This window comes from Scardinius erythrophthalmus (genome assembly GCF_964197995.2).
Source record: "Scardinius erythrophthalmus genome assembly, chromosome: 22".
In the NCBI taxonomy this organism is placed as follows: domain Eukaryota; kingdom Metazoa; phylum Chordata; class Actinopteri; order Cypriniformes; family Leuciscidae; genus Scardinius; species Scardinius erythrophthalmus.
In genome coordinates this window covers 26,101,326-26,120,450 of record NC_138242.1, presented here as the reverse complement: position 1 = coordinate 26,120,450, position 19,125 = coordinate 26,101,326, and the positions used below count along the sequence as shown (strand labels likewise).

Here is a 19,125-nt window from a genome sequence, read left to right as displayed (position 1 = left end):
TATAGGCCTATCAGATTTCAAAGCCTACCAGTTCAGGTGTGATCTCATCCTTGTGAACTCATGTCCTGTCGCTGCTATGAACAAGATTTTGCTCATTTGATATTGTGATTGTAGCTTGATATTAAAAATACTTTTTAAAATTCCTTTTTGCATCATTGGTCTAATCGTGCATTTAGTGGGTGCACTCTCTCCACCTACAGGCGAACGGAGGAATACTCAATCATCGAAGTAGGCTACCATTTCACACCACGCATACTGAAATAAGTCAAAACACACATCAAGATACACTTAAGCAAAGCTTTATAAATACCATGACCAGATCTTACAAACCGATAACAGCACGCATATCAGGGTCTCAATGTAACTGAAACATCTTTGATTATTCAGTGCAGGAGGTGGAAGATGCTTTGTCACACACACATCCATTTCATTAATGTTATCCCAAATTCATTCTCTACCAGATTACAGGGTTGTTGGTGCACCAAATAAAACAAAAATTAAATCAAATGTTAAAAAGAGCAACACCAACTCCACATAAGGCTAAATGGTCAATTTGACTTAAACCAGTGCCAGGTACTTTACTTTGAGAGACTCACAATAACAGCCATGCTGCTCTTAGGAATGCATATATCTCCATTCAATGGTCACCAAAACAGTTTGGCTGTCAACAATCATACATTTCATTGTGTTTTGCTATAGAAATGCATTCAGGTTTCGAACAACGTAAGGGTTAGTAAATAAATATATATATTTTTTTTTTTAGTGGACCATCCCTATAATTTCACTTGTTAAAAGCAGTTTAACTATCCAACCAATTGCTAATCTGTGAACTAACTAACCCTACACATACAAATACACTCAAAGGGACAGTCCTACTGAAGGAACATAAGTGCTTACCTCAAGTGCAAAATGGAAGTAGTTCATGGCCTGTAATACGGCTGTGCAACGATTAATCACATCCAAAATAAAGTTTGTTTACATGTGCACTGCGTGTAATTATTTTGTGTATATATATATGCTAAAAATACATGTATATATTTAAGAATTATTTTTTTTTATACATATATGAAATGTATATATAAGGTTATATATAAATATATATACAGTATATACACATGCAAATATTTCTTAAATATATACATGCATGTGTGTATTTATATGTACAAAATTATACACAGTGCAAACCATGTAAAAAAGTGTTTTTTATTTTGGATGCAATTGATCGCTGCACAGCCCTAAACAAACCAACAACTTTTCCAGCCCAGGGGTGCATTTTCCAAAAGCATCAGTAAACTTTGTTTGCAAGTTCATTGAGCTCTATTTGTAACGACAGAAATTGTGACCATAGTTGGCTTTGGGAAATGCACCCCTGATCTTAAAATCGAATGGATCCTCTTCAAGCTTTCTGAATCTTTGTATAAAACTGTTGTTGACAATGTTGGCTAATGTTAAGTTCTGAGTTTTAAAGCAGTAACAAAAATATTATTTATAGGTTTCTATTCAAAATTTTATAGTGGAGTCCTTTAACCAACTAGCTATTCCTCGCTTCGGTTCCCAAATCTTTTTAGAATCCCTTTAATAAAATAAAGCTTGATGAAGAAATCTGAAAAGAAAAAAGAAAATGATACACAATTTCCACTCAGAATATTGTATATAAATGCACTGAATTTTAGCAAGGCAGCTTAAAGGCTTGACTAGTGGACAAGGCTTCCTTTTTGTGAAGAACTGGCCTGCATTAATACAAATTCAGTTCTCTTTGGAAAGACTAAACAAACCACCTAAAAATGTTTTAATTTAGCTCATTTAACAGAGGAAGGTAGCATGATAAATTCTGAACCAGCTCCATAGGCAGATGTGTGTGCTGTAAAGAATGTAATCTTTAGCCAAGGTCTGAAGAATGATGCGATTACTGGTCTTTATCAGGCTTGTAGATGGACAGGGTTCTGGCTGAGGGGTCGGTGGCCTTGATCCAGCGGGGCATCCAGTAATGTGGCGTCCAGTCGCTGCGGCCGGGGTACTTCTTCTCAAAGACCTGCCTTATGTAGAAGCCTTCTTTGGTTTGGGGGGGGTTGAAAGGGAACAGCTTATCAGCCTTCTCCAACTGAGAGTCATTCACCTGAAGGAGAAAAGATAGATTTAAGGATACACACCGTGTACTGTCCATGATATCATAGTCTGTGTGTACATGTGTAGTACCTCAGACTCAATGTGCTCCTGCAGGCTTGCATACCAGGATTTCTTCAAGGATGTCATACCATCACTGAAGGCCTCTTTCCTTCTCCAGAGAATCTCATCTGGGATAAGATTCATCCCTTTAAACGATTCCCTCAGGAGATGCTTCTCCACACCATTCTGCTCCAATCAAACAAGTTATTCAGTCGGATTACAAAAAACACTAATATGATATTTGAAAAGCAAAAGCAATACCAATAAATTAAGCATCACTATCATTATTGCTCATATTTGGGGTTTTGGTTTTTATATTACACTTCAGACCAGGCACCGTAACTGATGTGGGACCAGACACATTTTAGACTGACATGAGGAAGGATAAATCACTGAATTGTGAGGCGTCAGGAATCACCTTCGGTGCTCTCATCTCTGCAGGCAGAGAGAGGTAGTATGCGGTGAATCTGTGGTCCAGGAAAGGCACTCTCAGCTCCAGTCTAGTGGAAAAGGTTTGACGTCACAAACAGTGGAAATCAAGTTACAGTGGGAAGGGAAGAGAAGGAAGGGGTATTTTGTCTTACCCGTGTGCAGCCGTGGTTCTGTCCGCTCTCAGCACATCAAACAGATAAAGCTCTTTCAGCAGACGTACACTCTCCTCAGCGCCCGCTTTAGGGGTCGGCGCCTAATTCAAAGTCACAAATTCAGCAGAATCCAAGTCTGAAGATACAGCTAACAATGCATGACAAGACACTAATGTCTCACATAGTGACCATAGTGAAATGTCTGAATGTTATTGAATTACATTATAAAACTACACAAATGTTGCTACACCCTACATCTCAGAACCCGTTTTATTTGAGCATTTTTAAGTAGCTTTTTTTCTATACATTTGGAGTTGACAGTAAATGTAAACTTAAGAACATAAATGACATGTACCTTATGAAAGTAGATGTATCCTTGTGTCAGCTCATCAGAACCTTCACCTGAGAAAATCACAACGCTGTCTGTCTTGTCACGGATGTACTTTGATATCAGATACATCCCTGCATAGAAAAAACAAAAACAAAATCACTGAACACACTTTTTCTGTAAAGCACTGTTGCCACCTAGTGGCTATAAGCTGAGTAAGGAAATTCATATTGCTGAAGCAAATGATGCAAAATTTTATTATTTATATATTGATGTATATATAGATTATATATATATATATATATATTTTTTTTTTTTTTTTTTTTTTTTTTGGACATACAGATAATACATTTCAAAAGAGTAATACATCATTCAAAATTTTATTTGTGTGCACTCGCAATAATAAAACTTCAAACTTTTGTAAAATAATGAAAACAAACAGGATGCTCTTTCTGCCATCTCAGTCTCAGCTTGTCGAAATAAACCGAAACTCAGCGTATACTTACCTTACAGACATGAGAAATGCATCTATAGAAAGCTTAAAATGTCTACTTTTAAATGAACCATTTAAATGGAAATCAAATATTCTCAGATTATGTAATCAACAGACAACCACTACTGAGAAGAGTCAGCATCGTTGAATTAAATCTCTGCATCCGAAAACCCAATTTTATCAATAAATTATTAAAATGTTCAGACAGTCTCCTTGCTGTTTTTTATAACTCATTCTTAATCATTGTGCTACGGCAAGCACGAGTGTGTGCACGATTGCTGATTACACTATTATACATAGGCAATTAAAGGATCATTGATTTATACCATATAAATCATCATTACGGTTTAATTAATTTAAAGATGCAATATGTAACTTCTGGCACTCTAGTGGATAATATATACATTTTTGAACACAAATGTTACATAGTGCAGCTTTAAACATGCGATCAAGTTAACTAATTGAAGTTAACTAATAAATGAACTATTAGTCGACTAGAAAAAAACAAAATCATTACTGGTGAGTAGCCCTAGTTCCTACTACTCCTATAATTAGTGTGAGCTCCTGTACTCACCAACAGAGGCACGCACAGTGGTGATGTCAAAACTCTCCAAGTGAAAGATGACTTCGTCCACCGCGCGGATACCCTCCTCAGGCGTGAAGTTCACCTCATGGTGTTCGCTGCCAATGTAGGCTGCCACCTGCCACACAACACCAGTTAAAACCAACATGATCTGCTACTAAATACTCAAAACCACATATGGCATGTGATTCAACTGATATTTAAACTGGAAGAACAAAACGATGGCCGTTTCTCAATATGTGTTCTTGTGGACTTGTGAACTGACATTTAACAGCATCTTTTGCAGCGATTTTTGTGAGAGCATATCAGTGAACACCCCTGACCACTCGGTGAGTTTCAGGTCTTTGTAAACGAAAGTTTAATGCGTTTTATGAAGGAATGTTCCAGTGCACCTTTACACCCATTCTTCAGGTTTTGGGGAAAGTGAAAGAAACCTAAAATTCTCAGGACAGCAGCATGTGTCCAAATTTTTATCTTAACCGTTCTATTTCATCAGAAACGATCTGCAAACAGGGCTTTAAGTGTAAAATACCGAACTTACCCTTTAAAATGCACCAAATTTAAACAATTTTCTTCAGAAACTCAATTTTTCCCTGTAGAATCCAAGAATGGTATTAAACCTTCGATATTTCAAAGGTATTTTATCGAGGTTAGAAATTCCACAATCATGACAACACTAGCATCTAATGCTTTTAAGTCAACACAAAGTGTATAGAAATGCACTATCCATAGAAAGTGCAACACATGTTCAGGCTATAGAAGCATAAAGTGCATATGATATGCTGAATGTACAGTCTCATTTACCTTGCGGGCAGCAAGAAGATCTGGGCTGTCATCTGCACCAATGGCAAACGTCTGAATGGGATACTGAAGCTCTTCTTCTTTGGCCAGTTTCACGAGTGTTGCGGCAACCAGACTGGAATCGAGACCACCTGGAAATAAACCATCATGGATAGGGTGAATGTAATAAAAAGTCAGAGTAACAAACCCACTTAAAGCAAATAACAGAAAGAGCAGCACAGGCACCTGAGAGGAGGCAGCCGATTCTTCTGTGAGCCATCAAGCGTTTCTTTACAGCATTTTCAAACAGGATCCTAATGTTGCTCTTGACCGTCTCCAATTCAAAGCCTGATGACAAGGGAGAAAAATAGTATTTTTAGTTGTCATTGATTGAAAGACGACGTACAGTGCTGCTAGGCCTGTCACGATTATGAAATTTGGCTGACGATTAATTGTCTAAAAAAATAATTGCGGTTATGGCGATTAATTGTCAGTTTTAGGGCTTTGGCGATTAATTGTCTGTGTTAGGGCTTTGGCGATTATGCCGATTAATTGTCTGTTTTAGGGCTTTGTGCTTCATTCACTAAATAATTGTGATAAATTTAATCCTTTGTAAGTTATCATTTTGCAGTGTAAGATTACAGTTAACACCTTTAAATATTAAATATATTCAATAGCTATGACAATTTGTTTATTAAACTTAGTGAGTGTATAAATCAGCAGCAAAAAGTAATTTTTGAAAACATCTGCACAGTAATTGAATAAAATCTAAACATGTAAATAAAAACATGTGCACAAACCATGATAATATGATACGCTTCAAAACAGAGCGGAACAAAGCGCGTATGCGCATCGCGGGTGCAGAATGATGTGCTTAATGCAACATGGAGTCACAGTGCGCAGCGCTGCACAAGTGCGCATTTAAAAAGTTCACGGCACAACGTGAAGAAATGTCGAGGGCACAAATCCTAGTGTATATCAGTCCAACAGTTTATTGATCATTTGTTTCTTCACAGTTTTAAACTCCAGTTATTGCGCGTCTGATGCCAATTCATAGTCCTTGTGCTGTGTAGGCACACGGTAGCGAGCGAGTCATTTAGAAACAGCAAAAAACTCCAAAATAAAGTCATTTTATGCAAATCCAGAATCCACAGTAGGGCTGCACGATATGAGGAAAAGCTGCGATGTGCGATAACATTGTTTAATATTGCGATGACGATATGACTTGCGATAAATATTCAAATGTGAATGTTAGCTATAGCTAACAACAATTCCTGACAATTCCGAGGGACAGTGTGTGTGTGTGTGTGCGAGTGAATGTTTGCGAGTGAATGTGTGCGTGTGACGGCACGCGATGACTGGTCGTAAAGCAATGTGTAGTCTGACATGTTTCTTGTCCATGACACGACAAGATTTTAGGAGTCAAAATCGAGTAATCTGACACCGTGACTATCGATCGTAACAGACACAAAAATCCTGTAATCTGAACCAGGTGTTATTCATCGTGTCAGGCTGTCTGTTGTGATGTGTTCATCGCGCGAGTTCATATCGCGATGACGATGAAAATTCGATGTATCGTTCAGCCCTAATCCACAGCCCTTTATCTACAGATCAAGCATTATAACGTCAATGTCACATTGAAGAAAGTTTTACCGTGTATCCTGTCGTAACCGGACGACGCGCGCTGTTTGAATGCTGAACGGAATGATTGACAGCTGCAGACGAGTTTGTGAACTTTAATTTAACAATGTAAATATACTACTGTCCCTCACATATGGAATGGCTTCAGATGACTTTGAATATATTGCTGGAAAACATAATTAGTGCTTGTCTATTTATTTTGGTCCATGACTCCCCCTTGTGCCGTAGGTCTATAAAAGAGCGCAATAATCGCGGTTGTCTAAAAAAAATAAATAAATAAAAAAAAAAAAAATCGCGGTTAGATCAAATAATCGCGATCAGACGGTTATTTAATTATCGCGACAGGCCTAAGTGCTGCTTGAAAGTTTGTGAACCTTTTAGAACTTTCTATATTTTTGAATAAATATGATCAAAAACATCAGATACTCACACAAGTCCTAAATGTAGACAGAGAACCCGATCAAACAAACAAGACAAAATAATATACTTGGTCATTTATTTATTCAGGAAAATGGCCAAAAATGACATTTCTGAGTAGCAAAAGTATGTGAAGTTGAAGGATTAGAAGTTGATTTAAAAGTGAAATTAGGCTCCACCTGTTCTGAGATGTTTTCAGTCAATGGGATGACATTCAGCTGTCAGTGAGTGTCCCGTTATTGCTGCACAAGGGGGTCAAAACAAATACTGAGTTTTTTAAAGAGTATATATCATTGTCTCATTTGTTTGATTGGGTTCTCTTTTTGCTCGTTTCCACTGAGCGGTACGGTTCAGTTCAGTGCGATTCAGGATGGTAAAAAAAAAAAAGTGGTACGATTCACAACTTCTGGCAATGGAAATGGAAATTATTGCATACCATATTGTAATAATACGGTCTACTTTTAGGACTTTTGTGAACATCTGATGATGTTTTGGGTCATATTAATGCAGAAATATAGAAAATTCTAAAAGGTTCATAAATTTAAGCACCACTGTACGCTACAATGATTGGAAAGTTCCAGAAATATTTTTCCCATTCATCTGTTCCATAGACATTTAAATGCAAAGAAAACAAGGTGACAACACTGTTGTGTGTGCCTACCCCTGAAACACAGAGAATGTAAAAATTGCTTGTACATTTATATCACTATATGACATCTACCTGTGCCAAGGCCCTGAAGGTTGTTATAGGAGGCATGTTTAGGTTCCTCTGTGCAGCAGTGGAAGCGCTCCATCTGAACAGACTTGACTTTTCCAGTGAGCTTCAACTCAAACTCCTCAAAGTGTCCTGGGGGGAAGGGGGTGATCTCTGCAGGGGTGGACATGGAGTGTGTGATCTCTGTCAAACCTGTTTGGATTAAATCACAGTGAAAATATGATGCTTGCTGTAATCAAAGTATCAAAGTATTGCACCAGCAGATCCTGGTTTGTCATGCTTCTTTGTAGGGCTGCACAATTTGCCCCAACATTTTTTATTTTATATCAGTATGACTAATATTATTAAAATAAAAATATTACAAATGTAATTGTAAAATAAAATAAAAATACTATTTAAGTTTTTTTTTTCAGTAACTGAAATTACAATGCTAATATTTATGGCTGTCTTAATTTCTTTATTTTCAGACTTTAAACCATTAGGCATTTATTTTGGCAGAAAATGGCAGGGAGACCAACCCCTAAGTGTCACCCCCCTTTTTTGAGAATGGACATGAAAATGCACAAACTTAAACTGTTGTTATTCAAGAATGCTTTGGAATATAGACCCAAGTTAGTTCTTGTTTTAACCCCCTGAGGTCGACGGTATCGCCGGCGATACCAGCTCGCTTTTTTTTTATCAGTGTAAAAGAAACTCATGAATACTCTGTTGACTTTGATTTTCCATAGGAGTTCCATACATCAATCGATTCTGTTAAATGTGTATTATTTTTGTGTATACTCACAATAAAAACATAGTGTTGTGCTTTTCGACAAATAAAGAAAAATTAACACGAAGCGAGTTCTGCCTTCTCTCTGTCCGTGTAGTCCATTCTGAAACGCGTCCGAAAATGAACCATAACTCAGTGAATACTTCTCACACATACAAGTGATATATGTCTTTATGAAGCTTGAAATCTCTTCTTTTAAATGAAGTAATTTATATAAAAAACAAATATTCTCATCTTGTGAAATCTGTATTAAAAGAGAGCGATTCCAGTCGACCTAATTAGAGCTAATTCAAATGTAATGTGACTCCGCCCACAGAGAGCGTGCGCTATTCAAACGCAAATGGCTGAGGTAATCCGCGCAATCCTGTGAACGCCCCCATCAGCTCGAGAAAACCAAAACACAAGTTTATTCAGAACATTACTTGCTTACACCGTCTTGCAGCGCTGTGAGGAATAATGAGGAATACGAGCTGAGGAATACTAGTAAGTTTTTCCTTCTCGGGTTTCTGTTTATTGACGAATGAACGGCATGCGCTCTGTTTTTTCTCCATTATGGACGCGAGCTCTAAAAAAAAAAAACACTAAAAGACTTTCAAACTTTCACAGAGACCTCAAAACAGAAAGTACAAATCCTTTCTTTAAAACGAATTTCGTTTTGTATCAATTGTATCTTAATTTTAATAATTTTTTCATTAACAACTTTCCTGGATTTAAAGTAAATAAGCCTATCGTCAACGAATGATGATGTTTTAGCAAACTGTATTGCTATACTGAGATGAGTAAAAATCGACTGAAATATGTTGAAATAAAATGTTGGCTATTTGTATAAGCAACGTAAACTGCAAATTAACATTTATATGCCCTAATATTTCATGAAAACAACTTTACAGTCAGGCGAAATATGAAAGACAACATTTTGTTTAGTAGATTTGGGTACAGTTTTTACTGTAGAATATACTGCCTCGTCAAATAAGCTTTTGTTTAGCAATTTCTATATATAAAATAGCCTAATATTTTTGTCAAAAATAAAGTCATCAACTAAGATGTTAGCTGTTCCAATGTTGGCTATATTCAAAGTAATGAATACATAGATAAAATGTAGGCCTATAATCTTTCTCTTTTTTTACAAAGAAAGAGTACACTTGAAATATTGTTGAAATTGTAATTATTGTTGTAATTGTAACCTTTTTAATAAAATAGCACAACATATGTACAAGATAGATGTAAGCAAAATCTTAAATGGTCAATATAAGTCTTCTTCTAAATATCTTTTGTCCAAGCATTGTGGCTCAGCCAGTTTCACACCTGTGTGAATGGCTCATCATTATGCAGAGTGGGTGGTAATTCAGGTGAAAACCACTCCTCGTTCACGCCTCCTCGCATATTGGCTTTCCAAGCAAAACCTGTTTTACATCAATTTAAATCAATGTATGGTTTTATTTGAACGATAAAGCAAGACTATTTTCACATAATTTTGAAGAAAAAACTATAGGCGACGACATCCATTGGTCAAAAGTCTTATTGACACATATTTACTATGTGTTTTGTGGCCTTATTTCAGAAATTTTAGTTTTTAGTTTTTTCAATATCCACGCATAAACATTATTCTCTCAAAAATTAAAACATGTACATACACGTGGCTCACATATTATGGTAGCCCTGTTTGTGCTTTATAGAGTGAATTTACACCTTTGCCATTAATATGTTTATAAGCAACTGAAAAAAGCACAAATGTAAGAGCATGTCAGAACATCTCAAGGGCCCAGAAAACCGCTCAGACTCCAGAGGGTTAAAGTCTGAAAGCACTTCAAAACATTAAAGTATGAAAAAGTTATGGAACTTGACTAAATCAAGAGTACTGTACTAAACATTTTATATAAAATATATATTTTACAAAATAATTTTAACTCAAATTACTTCAAATTTGTAGCACAAGTATGGTTTTGATTTAAAGTTGACATCACAAATTAAAAGTTCCAATGAGATTTTGTTCAGGCAATGTACCAAATACAGCCACCTACGTGTTCTCCGCCAACAAAATACATTTCTGTTCAAATTTCACTTCTATCACAAAACAGTCGGCAAATATGGAACCTTGAGGCCTTGTCAAAGATACAGTGAATTGAGAAAGTATTCAGACGCCAGATTTTGAGCTACAGGTGTGTAAAAGAACAGTGCCGTTCTTCACTCTGAATCATGCATTCATTTATTAATCTAAAACAGTTTTGCGATTTGATAGTCACACTTATCTGTATCGGGACTACGGTTTTAGTTAAATTAACCAGGAGAGGACAAATATGACTTGGTTTTATTCATTATACCTTTGGCCTCAGAACAGACAGCTAGAAAGCCATCGTCGGTGAGCAGTCTGAACAGTGGTCTCACACCGTACGTGTCCCTCCCCAAGAAAACCTTTCTGTTAGCAGTGTCCAACAGGATGAATGCGAACACGCCATCAAGCAGAGATGCCATCTCCTTGATTCCAAAGCGATCGTACAGGTGCAGAAGGATCTCTCCATCCACTTTGGTCTGATACTCAAACTCAAAGTGCTCCTTCAGCTATAAGGGAAAAGACAAATCTTAGATGTTAAGTTAAACCATCAACGATCATTCCAACTACAATCACATGACTCAAATCACACAAAGGCCTTAAAGAGGTCATGACATTGATCTTTTGGCATATAAAAGGTCTTTGTATCATTAATACATCCTGCAAGTTCCATAACTTAAAACATACTTGTCATCAATAAAAAAAGCATTCATATAATCAAGCTGTAAAAATACTTTTTGAATCCGAGGTGGCATGTGATGTCACGGGTCACAATCATTTTAATATGACTACTTCTGTACCAAGACCACACACACACACACACACACACACACACACACACACACACACACACACACACACACACACACACACACACACACACACACACACACACACACACACACACACACACACACACACACACACACACACACACACACACACACACACACACACACACACACACACACACACACACACACACACACACACACACACACACACACACACACGTGTTAAAATGGACACATGGAAATTATCACTGTGATAAAATTATATTTTTGTATGAACAACGTTCATCTACTTACCGCGATGTGGTTGTAGATCTCACCGTTGTAACACAACCAGAGGTAGGGAAACTTCTTGACACGCAGAGGCTGCATGCCATACAGCTGGTCCACAATAGCAAGGCGGTGAAACCCAAAGCAGCAGTTGGTGAATCCGTTGACATTCTCAAAGCGGAAAGCATCTGGACCACGATGGGCGATCTTCATGGCATTGGTGCACTGAGCCGAGAGGCACTCATCACTACCGAACAAGGCCCATATACCACACATTCTGATGCTGGAAAAAACAATGCATAAAAATGTCATTAAAATTAGAAGGGAGCAAAAGTAACCATGTCCTAATGTTTTAACAGACCTACTGGAATCTGACTTTAGGTGCATGCCAGTTTGAAATTTCTCTACAAATCAAGCCGGACAACTTTCTTATTTACAGTCATTAGCTATGACCAACTTGATATTAACTAAAATTAAGATTAATTAAGATTTAAGAATTAAGATTGCATTGACCAAACTTCCTTCAAACTTTTTACATATGGAGAATAAGTCATTGTGAGTAAACATGCTTAGTTTCATGAATTTATGAAGCTCTGGGGTGTAACAGCAAATTTTTTTCATTTAATCCGATAAAGGATGTAACACTAAAGTTGTCCACTATAATGGATTCATCGGATAAGAATTCCTTTAAGCCTAATCCTCTTTGTGCCCAGTGTCTAGCAGTTAGAATCACAAATCACTACATAGAATAAATATATACTATTCTAGTAATTTAATTTTATAATTTTTTTTTTTTACAAATGCTCAGAACATTAATATAATAAAAAAATGCTTATAGATAAAAGGGTCATGAAACTTAATTTTCTGAAATTTTAACAGAGGTGTGTGTGTGTTGAACATCACTGAAGACAATGTTAGCATCTGTTATATATAATAGTAGGAGAAAACTGGTTAATTTAGTTTTTTCCCCACTATTTTCATCTTCTGGGTTGAAAATCTACATCGTGTCCTGCACTATAATACTTCGATGACGCGTCGGTGTCTCAATTATTCATGAGATTTTTTTATCCTATGAGAAGACACTGTTTCTTAAAGCTCCAGTCCGTAACTTTTTTGGGTTAAAAATTTTCTGAAATATTTTTTTTAGCAAGTACATAGTCAGTGTTCAGAACTCTCTGCTTGCCTTATTTTAATTCAAAACGGTAAGCTTGTAATAATGTTTTTAATTCCAGTGGTCCTGGTGGATTTCTGCGAAATTCGAGCATGTCTGTCATTACGTCACATCTGTAAACATAAAGGAGGAGTCTCGGCTAGGGATGCACCGAAATGAAATTCTTGGCCGAAGCCGAATAATAATGAAATGCTTGGCCGAAGGCCGAATACCGAACGCAGTGTTTCGCATCTTTTTCCATTTATTTTGACAATATTTTTAATATTTTGTGTTGCTTTTCAGAGAAATAAATCAAATATCAAAAATACTATTTCAAAATATTTATTTAACACTGAACATTTTTTTAACATTCCAGCAGATATTATACAAACAAAGCACAATATAACTTAAAATAAAAAAATATTTTATGATACTTATTACAGCTACTATTAAAGCTATCAGTCAAGAGCAGTGAGTGATTTTCTCTTTGCATTTTGTTGTTTTATTAACATTAAAGGGATAGTTCTATAAATTTAAATTGTCATAATTTACTCAAACTCAAATAAGTTTCTTTCTTCTGTTGAAAATAATAGTTACTGAGCCACATTCTTCAAAATATTAATATTAGAAAAATATTAGAAGGAAATGAATGCCGGTTTGGAACAACATCAGAGTGCGTAAATAATGAGATAATTTTTATTTTTGGGTGAACTATTCCTTTAAGGACAAGCGGCAGCGTGTTTTATATTCTGCTACTGTCTCTTTAAGAGCTGCGCGCGACTACACGCATTTGACAAGCAGATTTTCTCCATGATTTGCTTTAGACATAACCGACTTTGTTTATGTAAACCTTGTGTATTTGACAGTATTAGCACAATAAGACTCGAAAGATAACTTAGTCCAGTATCCAGGCACTGGTAGACAGGCCATGTGAGCTTCACATAATTTAACGTACGCACTGAGAAACGCGCATCAGCACGCAAATTAAATGTTTAACCGACAAGTCATTATTGCACATGCAAATTATGAACTTTTTGCGAACTGCAGTGTCCCGTTCCGCTGCGTTAACATTTTAATCATGTGATGCATGATGTTAGGGGTGTCTTGATTTGAAGTGATAAATTAAACTTGAAGTACTGTAGGCTACGTTTTTGCAGATGCACCCCTCTGGACAATTCAGCAGAACAGTGTCTGCAAACGGCCGTTTTTGCCTCTTTCTCTGACACTTTAAAGTGCTTCCACACTGCTAACATGTTTGCTGCATAAAGCGCGCGCCTCTCACTCTACGCGGGATAATATTTGATCACGTCATTAAAAACGTCATTGTTCGGCAAAATTTATTCGGCCTTTTTACTTATTCGGCCGAACACCGAAAGTGCTTTTTTTGACTATTTTCGGCCGAATAATTTCGGTTGCCGAACATTCGGTGCATCCCTAGTCTCGGCTAGTAGGCTATGAGTGTGAGGATGTTGGAGGTGGAGATTTATAGCCTTTTCTCACAGCACTTGATATAACTAAACTTATCAATTTGATGGCGGACCTATAAAGGTTCAAACGACAATCACCAGTGACAACTGGAGATTCACCCGTTGTAAAATACAAAAGACTTCAGAGTGACTACAGAAAAAAAAAAGAGACTGCAACCGGCCCATGCGAAAAAAAGAATGAATATCGGAAGGGCATTAAACGTAGTCACGCAATGCTGATGTTGTTAACATTAACAATTTGACAAAGTATAATTTGCATGGTTTGATGTGATATAATAAGCGATCGTTAGATTTAATTAGCGCAATTTACTCCAATGCTTTTTTTCCCTTAGTTGGTCAGAACAAAAGTTGATGTTATTGTTTAGATGACATTTTACGGTGAAAATTCTTATGTTGGTCATACTTCCAAAAAGTATAATCTGTGATTTCGAATGACAGTATCCACACCGGTGCGGTGACTGACAGCCACACAAACTCCTCAAAACATTGGATTCACTTGCGCTGTGCCGTGCCGAGGCACAACCCACGTAAAGCTGATAATTCTGCGACTAACTGCAATTGCAGATTTAGAACAGAGATGGCTAAAAAGGAAAAACTACAGACTGCAGCTTTAATTATTGATGACACCACGTCTGCTTTCCAATGACAATGTCAAACTGTGAGAAAAAATTGCTGTGATATATATGACAGGAGCTGAGCTCGCCCATCTCTGGCTCAACACCAACCAAAGCACAAAAGCTCATTTGAATTTAGATCACCTGATGCTGCACTCAATGTTCTATTCACATCGGTGTGATTGTATGGGTCAATGGGGTAATCTAATATATAAAGCAGAGCATTCAGCTACTTTAAAAAGGACAAACAGACGTCTGTCAGTGCATTTCATTTGACTAACTTTGCCAGCTATAAAAATCTTGCATTTCCACACGTTTTACCCGTTTTTAGTGCGAGTTGGCATGGGCCACTGACAGTTGCTCTTCCTCTCCTGCCTTGCCACATAACACCCACTTCCCTCCCTTCTTCTCACAGCCAAAAATGCCCATTTAAGATACATTTTTTTAAAAGATTGTGAGGTAGACAATGAGCTGAAAGAGTGGGGTTTCATTACCCTTGGTTTTGGTCACAATTTACAATTAGGTATCATTTGTTAACATTAGTTTCAGCCATTCATCGGCACACTAAAATGCAGGCAACCAAACATAAAAGTTACACCGCTCAATTTAAATGGTCCTCTGTACAATCTGTGCCGGTCAATGTGCCCAGTGCCCAAGCAAACACATTTTTGCACATGCGAAGGATGATATTTTGTGTGGATATATACATGCTTGTGTGTATTTATTTATATATATATATATATATTTATATTTATATTTATATATATATATATATAACAAAATAATTATATTAATTATTAATTAATTAATTGTTACGATTTTATTTTAATCACGATTAATCTTTTCACAGCCCTAATTAAAATGTTTACTAATTAATTGTATTATATCATCCATATATAAAATGCATACAATTTAATTGAATCTTAAATAGGCTACATTTCAACATATACAGTGATATAGTAAGAAAAGCTGCATTATGTTCAGCTGCGAGGTTTCATGTGTACAGCTGTCTCATGAGAGGCCTGTAATCTGGGTCTGTATGAAAGGTGTTTAATCTGAGAACTGGTGAGAATGGGACACTTGGCATTGCTCAAGGTATGGGCGAGCGTGTCTGCAAACAGCTGCATGTTTGACGAGTGACGAAAGGCTGTAAGGAAAACGTGTGCGGAAAGCCCTTATATGGAGATGGCTTGGGAGTCGTTTATGCAAATGACTCACCTCTTCCACATGGCGATCTTTTAGAATCCTTCAAAGTCACTAAGATAAGAACGAGGTTAAGAAATGCATGTGCGTACGAACATGTGGATTAGGTGGAGATTTTTCATGAGAATTTCTCCTGTGTGCGTACAAATATGGAATAATCCACAAAATTTTTAGAGAATGAAACTTTTTTCTTTGGAATGAGACTGAGGTCATTATAACATGCAGCAATATAATCTTCCAAACACTTACCTCTGCTTTAGGGCTCTGACCTAAGGGGGGTGGTAATTTATTCACAGACCAATTTACGCAGTCAACAAGGAAATATAAAATCCCTGAAACATAACACTGCTGGGGTCTAATTGACCCCAGTGGGGAAAAAAGTGGGGTAAATCTGAGGGTGATTGGAGGGTTAATGTTTGTAAAGGTTTACTGGTATTTAGGTCATTTATTAATTTATTAATTAATGAGGCTGAGGGGTGTTTTTTGAGTAAGAGCAATTTCTTTTTCGTGATATTACTTCTTGACCGGGTTACATTTCTCTCGTGTCAAACTACACGGCGAGGCTTCTAAAAATTTGAGGCGTGATATTTAATGACACTTATTTTCAGCTGCCACATTTATCAACATACAATCAGTCATATGTGATTGATGAAACGTTTGTATGCTGCCAATCCCATCATGTGAACCCTGTCGCAAGAAGATTTCTGTGCTTGGATCTGTGTTTGTTTCTACATTAGATTGGTAAATGAGGCCCTGTGTCATTTGGCTCTGAAGTGAGCATCACTTATACATGATTGACAGCGGAGTACCTGGAGACAGACACACCAGTAATGCAAGTCTGTCATTTTGCAAATATTATAAAAACATAGCTTTGACAGTGAATTTCAGTTAAGTGGTAGTTTAAAATGTAATGTTTAGGAGCAACACTGCAGAAACAAAAATAAATTAACCCTCTATGGCGTCTCCTCATTTATAAATGATGCAGAGAAAATACAATTATAATATTCAACCGAAACAAATTACATTTTAGCATTATCATATGATATCCTTCAGTCAATAAAATTAAAATTTGTCTCATGTGCTTGACATTTGGCAACAAGGACGTGAAAGAGACATGAGCACATGTTAGGTCACATGCCATCAAGGCTCCTTTGTAAGTTCATTTTTGACTAGGAAATTCAATTAAAGAAAATTGAACATCCAGATATGTATTCTAAAGTTTCTGGTCATTTTAAATGCACATTTTGTAAATTCAATAACTTAAATTAACTTACTTTAAGAAAAACAAATGAAGTGCATGGATACATAATATTAAATACTACAATATTCCATAAAGAATTAAGAATTGTCAATTTTGATTTCATGATGACTTTAATATCGTCATCTAAAACGTGGCATCCTCGTGGCTGGCTTGAACAGGAAAACTGTAGTAATGTATATCAGATTTGTGGTTAATGCTATATGTTTAGGCTGCTCGTTTATCCCATATGCTCAACATCTCTTGTATACTTCTTGTATACGACAGGAAAGCTGAAAAACTGCTGTGGTTTAAGGCTAACATTTGAAGCAATCAGCATTCCAACTCTCATATAATCACTTTTTAACATTTAGGGTTAGGGTTAGTCATCTAAAACGTGGCATCCTCGTGGCTGGCTTGAATAGGAAAACTGTGTAGTAATAAATATCAACGTATTATTATTAATAGGAAGACATCTTACATAATTGTTTGACAGATTTATGGTTAATTTATGTTTGAGCTGTTCGTTTATCTCATATGCTCAACATCTCTTGTATACTTTTTGTATAACGTTACGACAGGAAATCTGAAAAACAGCTGTGGTTTCGGCTAACATTTGAAGCAATCTGCATTCCAACTCCCATATAACCCCTTTTTAACATTTTAAAAACACATATATAGTAAGATAAATTCGTAATAAATCAATCAGATACAACGTGTACTACCTTTAAAAGATGCTTGTTTTAGTGTATCTCGGATGAGGCGTGAGAAAAAACCCGTTCTTCTTCAATGAGGAAAGGATCGGCTAGGCTGATGAAACACACGTGCAGCATTTCGGCATTAGATATTTGTCCTTCCTTCTTCTTCTTCTTATAGGATTCCGGCAGTGTAGACGCTGCTGAGCGTATTACTGCCCTCCACAGGTCAAAATTTAGCTTAAATTCTTACATACAGTCCTGTATCATGCAAGAACTGAAGAACTGCCTTGGAGATCAGTTTTTGCTCAACACTGTGACCAAACAAAGATAAAAGAGAAAAAACCTTAACTCCAATTCCTGTCAATTTATTAAAGAATATATTTCTTTCTGCCCTATACTTTCTGCATTCTAGGAAAACATGCCCTACTGTCTCCTCCCACATTCACACAATCCAGAAACATGCTTTCCTACAATGCACAAAGAATAATTTAATCCACAATGCCCCAACCTCAACCTACACATTTTAACTGAGTCCCTACGTGACAAAATGTTAAATGAACATCTTTTCCTAACATTAGGTTGAATGGAAAAGTAGTGTCTATCCCTAATTTCCTTTTCCCACCCTCTCTGACATTCATTTATTAAACCCTCTTTAATTTGTTCCCTCAGTTCCACTCTCCCTAATAATACATGGACATCTACTTCTCTTCCTAAGCTCTCCTTTGCTATTTTGTCCACCAGCTCATTCCCCCTCAGCCCAGCATTCCCGGGAACCCAGCAAAAACTGATATTACACTCAAACCCAATTCTAAAAAACACATTCAAGATGTCATATACAATGTCAGGACGAGCTTTAGATTTTCCTACTTTTAAATTTTCTAGAGCAGCTGCAGAATCAGAGCAAATAATGACTTCTCTAGGTTTTACTTCCTCAATCCACCATAGAGCCCATAAAATTGCCATTAACTCAACAGTAAGAACAGAACATCCATTAGAAATACGTCGACCAATTTCCAACCCTAACTGTTCCACATATACCCCAAATCCAGCTTTCCCACTAGATCTCTAGATCCATCTGTAAAAATAATCATAGTGCTCTCACTGATTGAATTAAGATATTCCTCTACTTTTGGTGCCACCTCACATTTA

The 19,125-nt window shown here is 36.6% G+C and overlaps 1 protein-coding gene across 1 annotated transcript; it reads right to left on the bottom strand.

The window, feature by feature from the left end:
- Window positions 1–284: 284 nt before the first annotated feature.
- On the bottom strand, window positions 285–18,159 carry LOC308682805 (asparagine synthetase [glutamine-hydrolyzing]-like). The gene is made up of 12 exons (XM_081352748.1): window positions 18,004–18,159; window positions 11,615–11,870; window positions 10,798–11,035; window positions 7,714–7,899; window positions 5,181–5,282; window positions 4,959–5,086; window positions 4,146–4,272; window positions 3,106–3,212; window positions 2,751–2,851; window positions 2,585–2,666; window positions 2,197–2,352; window positions 285–2,116 (listed from the first exon to the last, which is right to left on the bottom strand). The coding sequence occupies exons 2-12, from the start codon at window positions 11,861–11,863 to the stop codon at window positions 1,907–1,909; spliced, it is 1,686 nt and encodes a 561-aa protein (XP_081208874.1). The 5' UTR covers window positions 11,864–11,870; window positions 18,004–18,159; the 3' UTR covers window positions 285–1,906.
- Window positions 18,160–19,125: the final 966 nt, after the last annotated feature.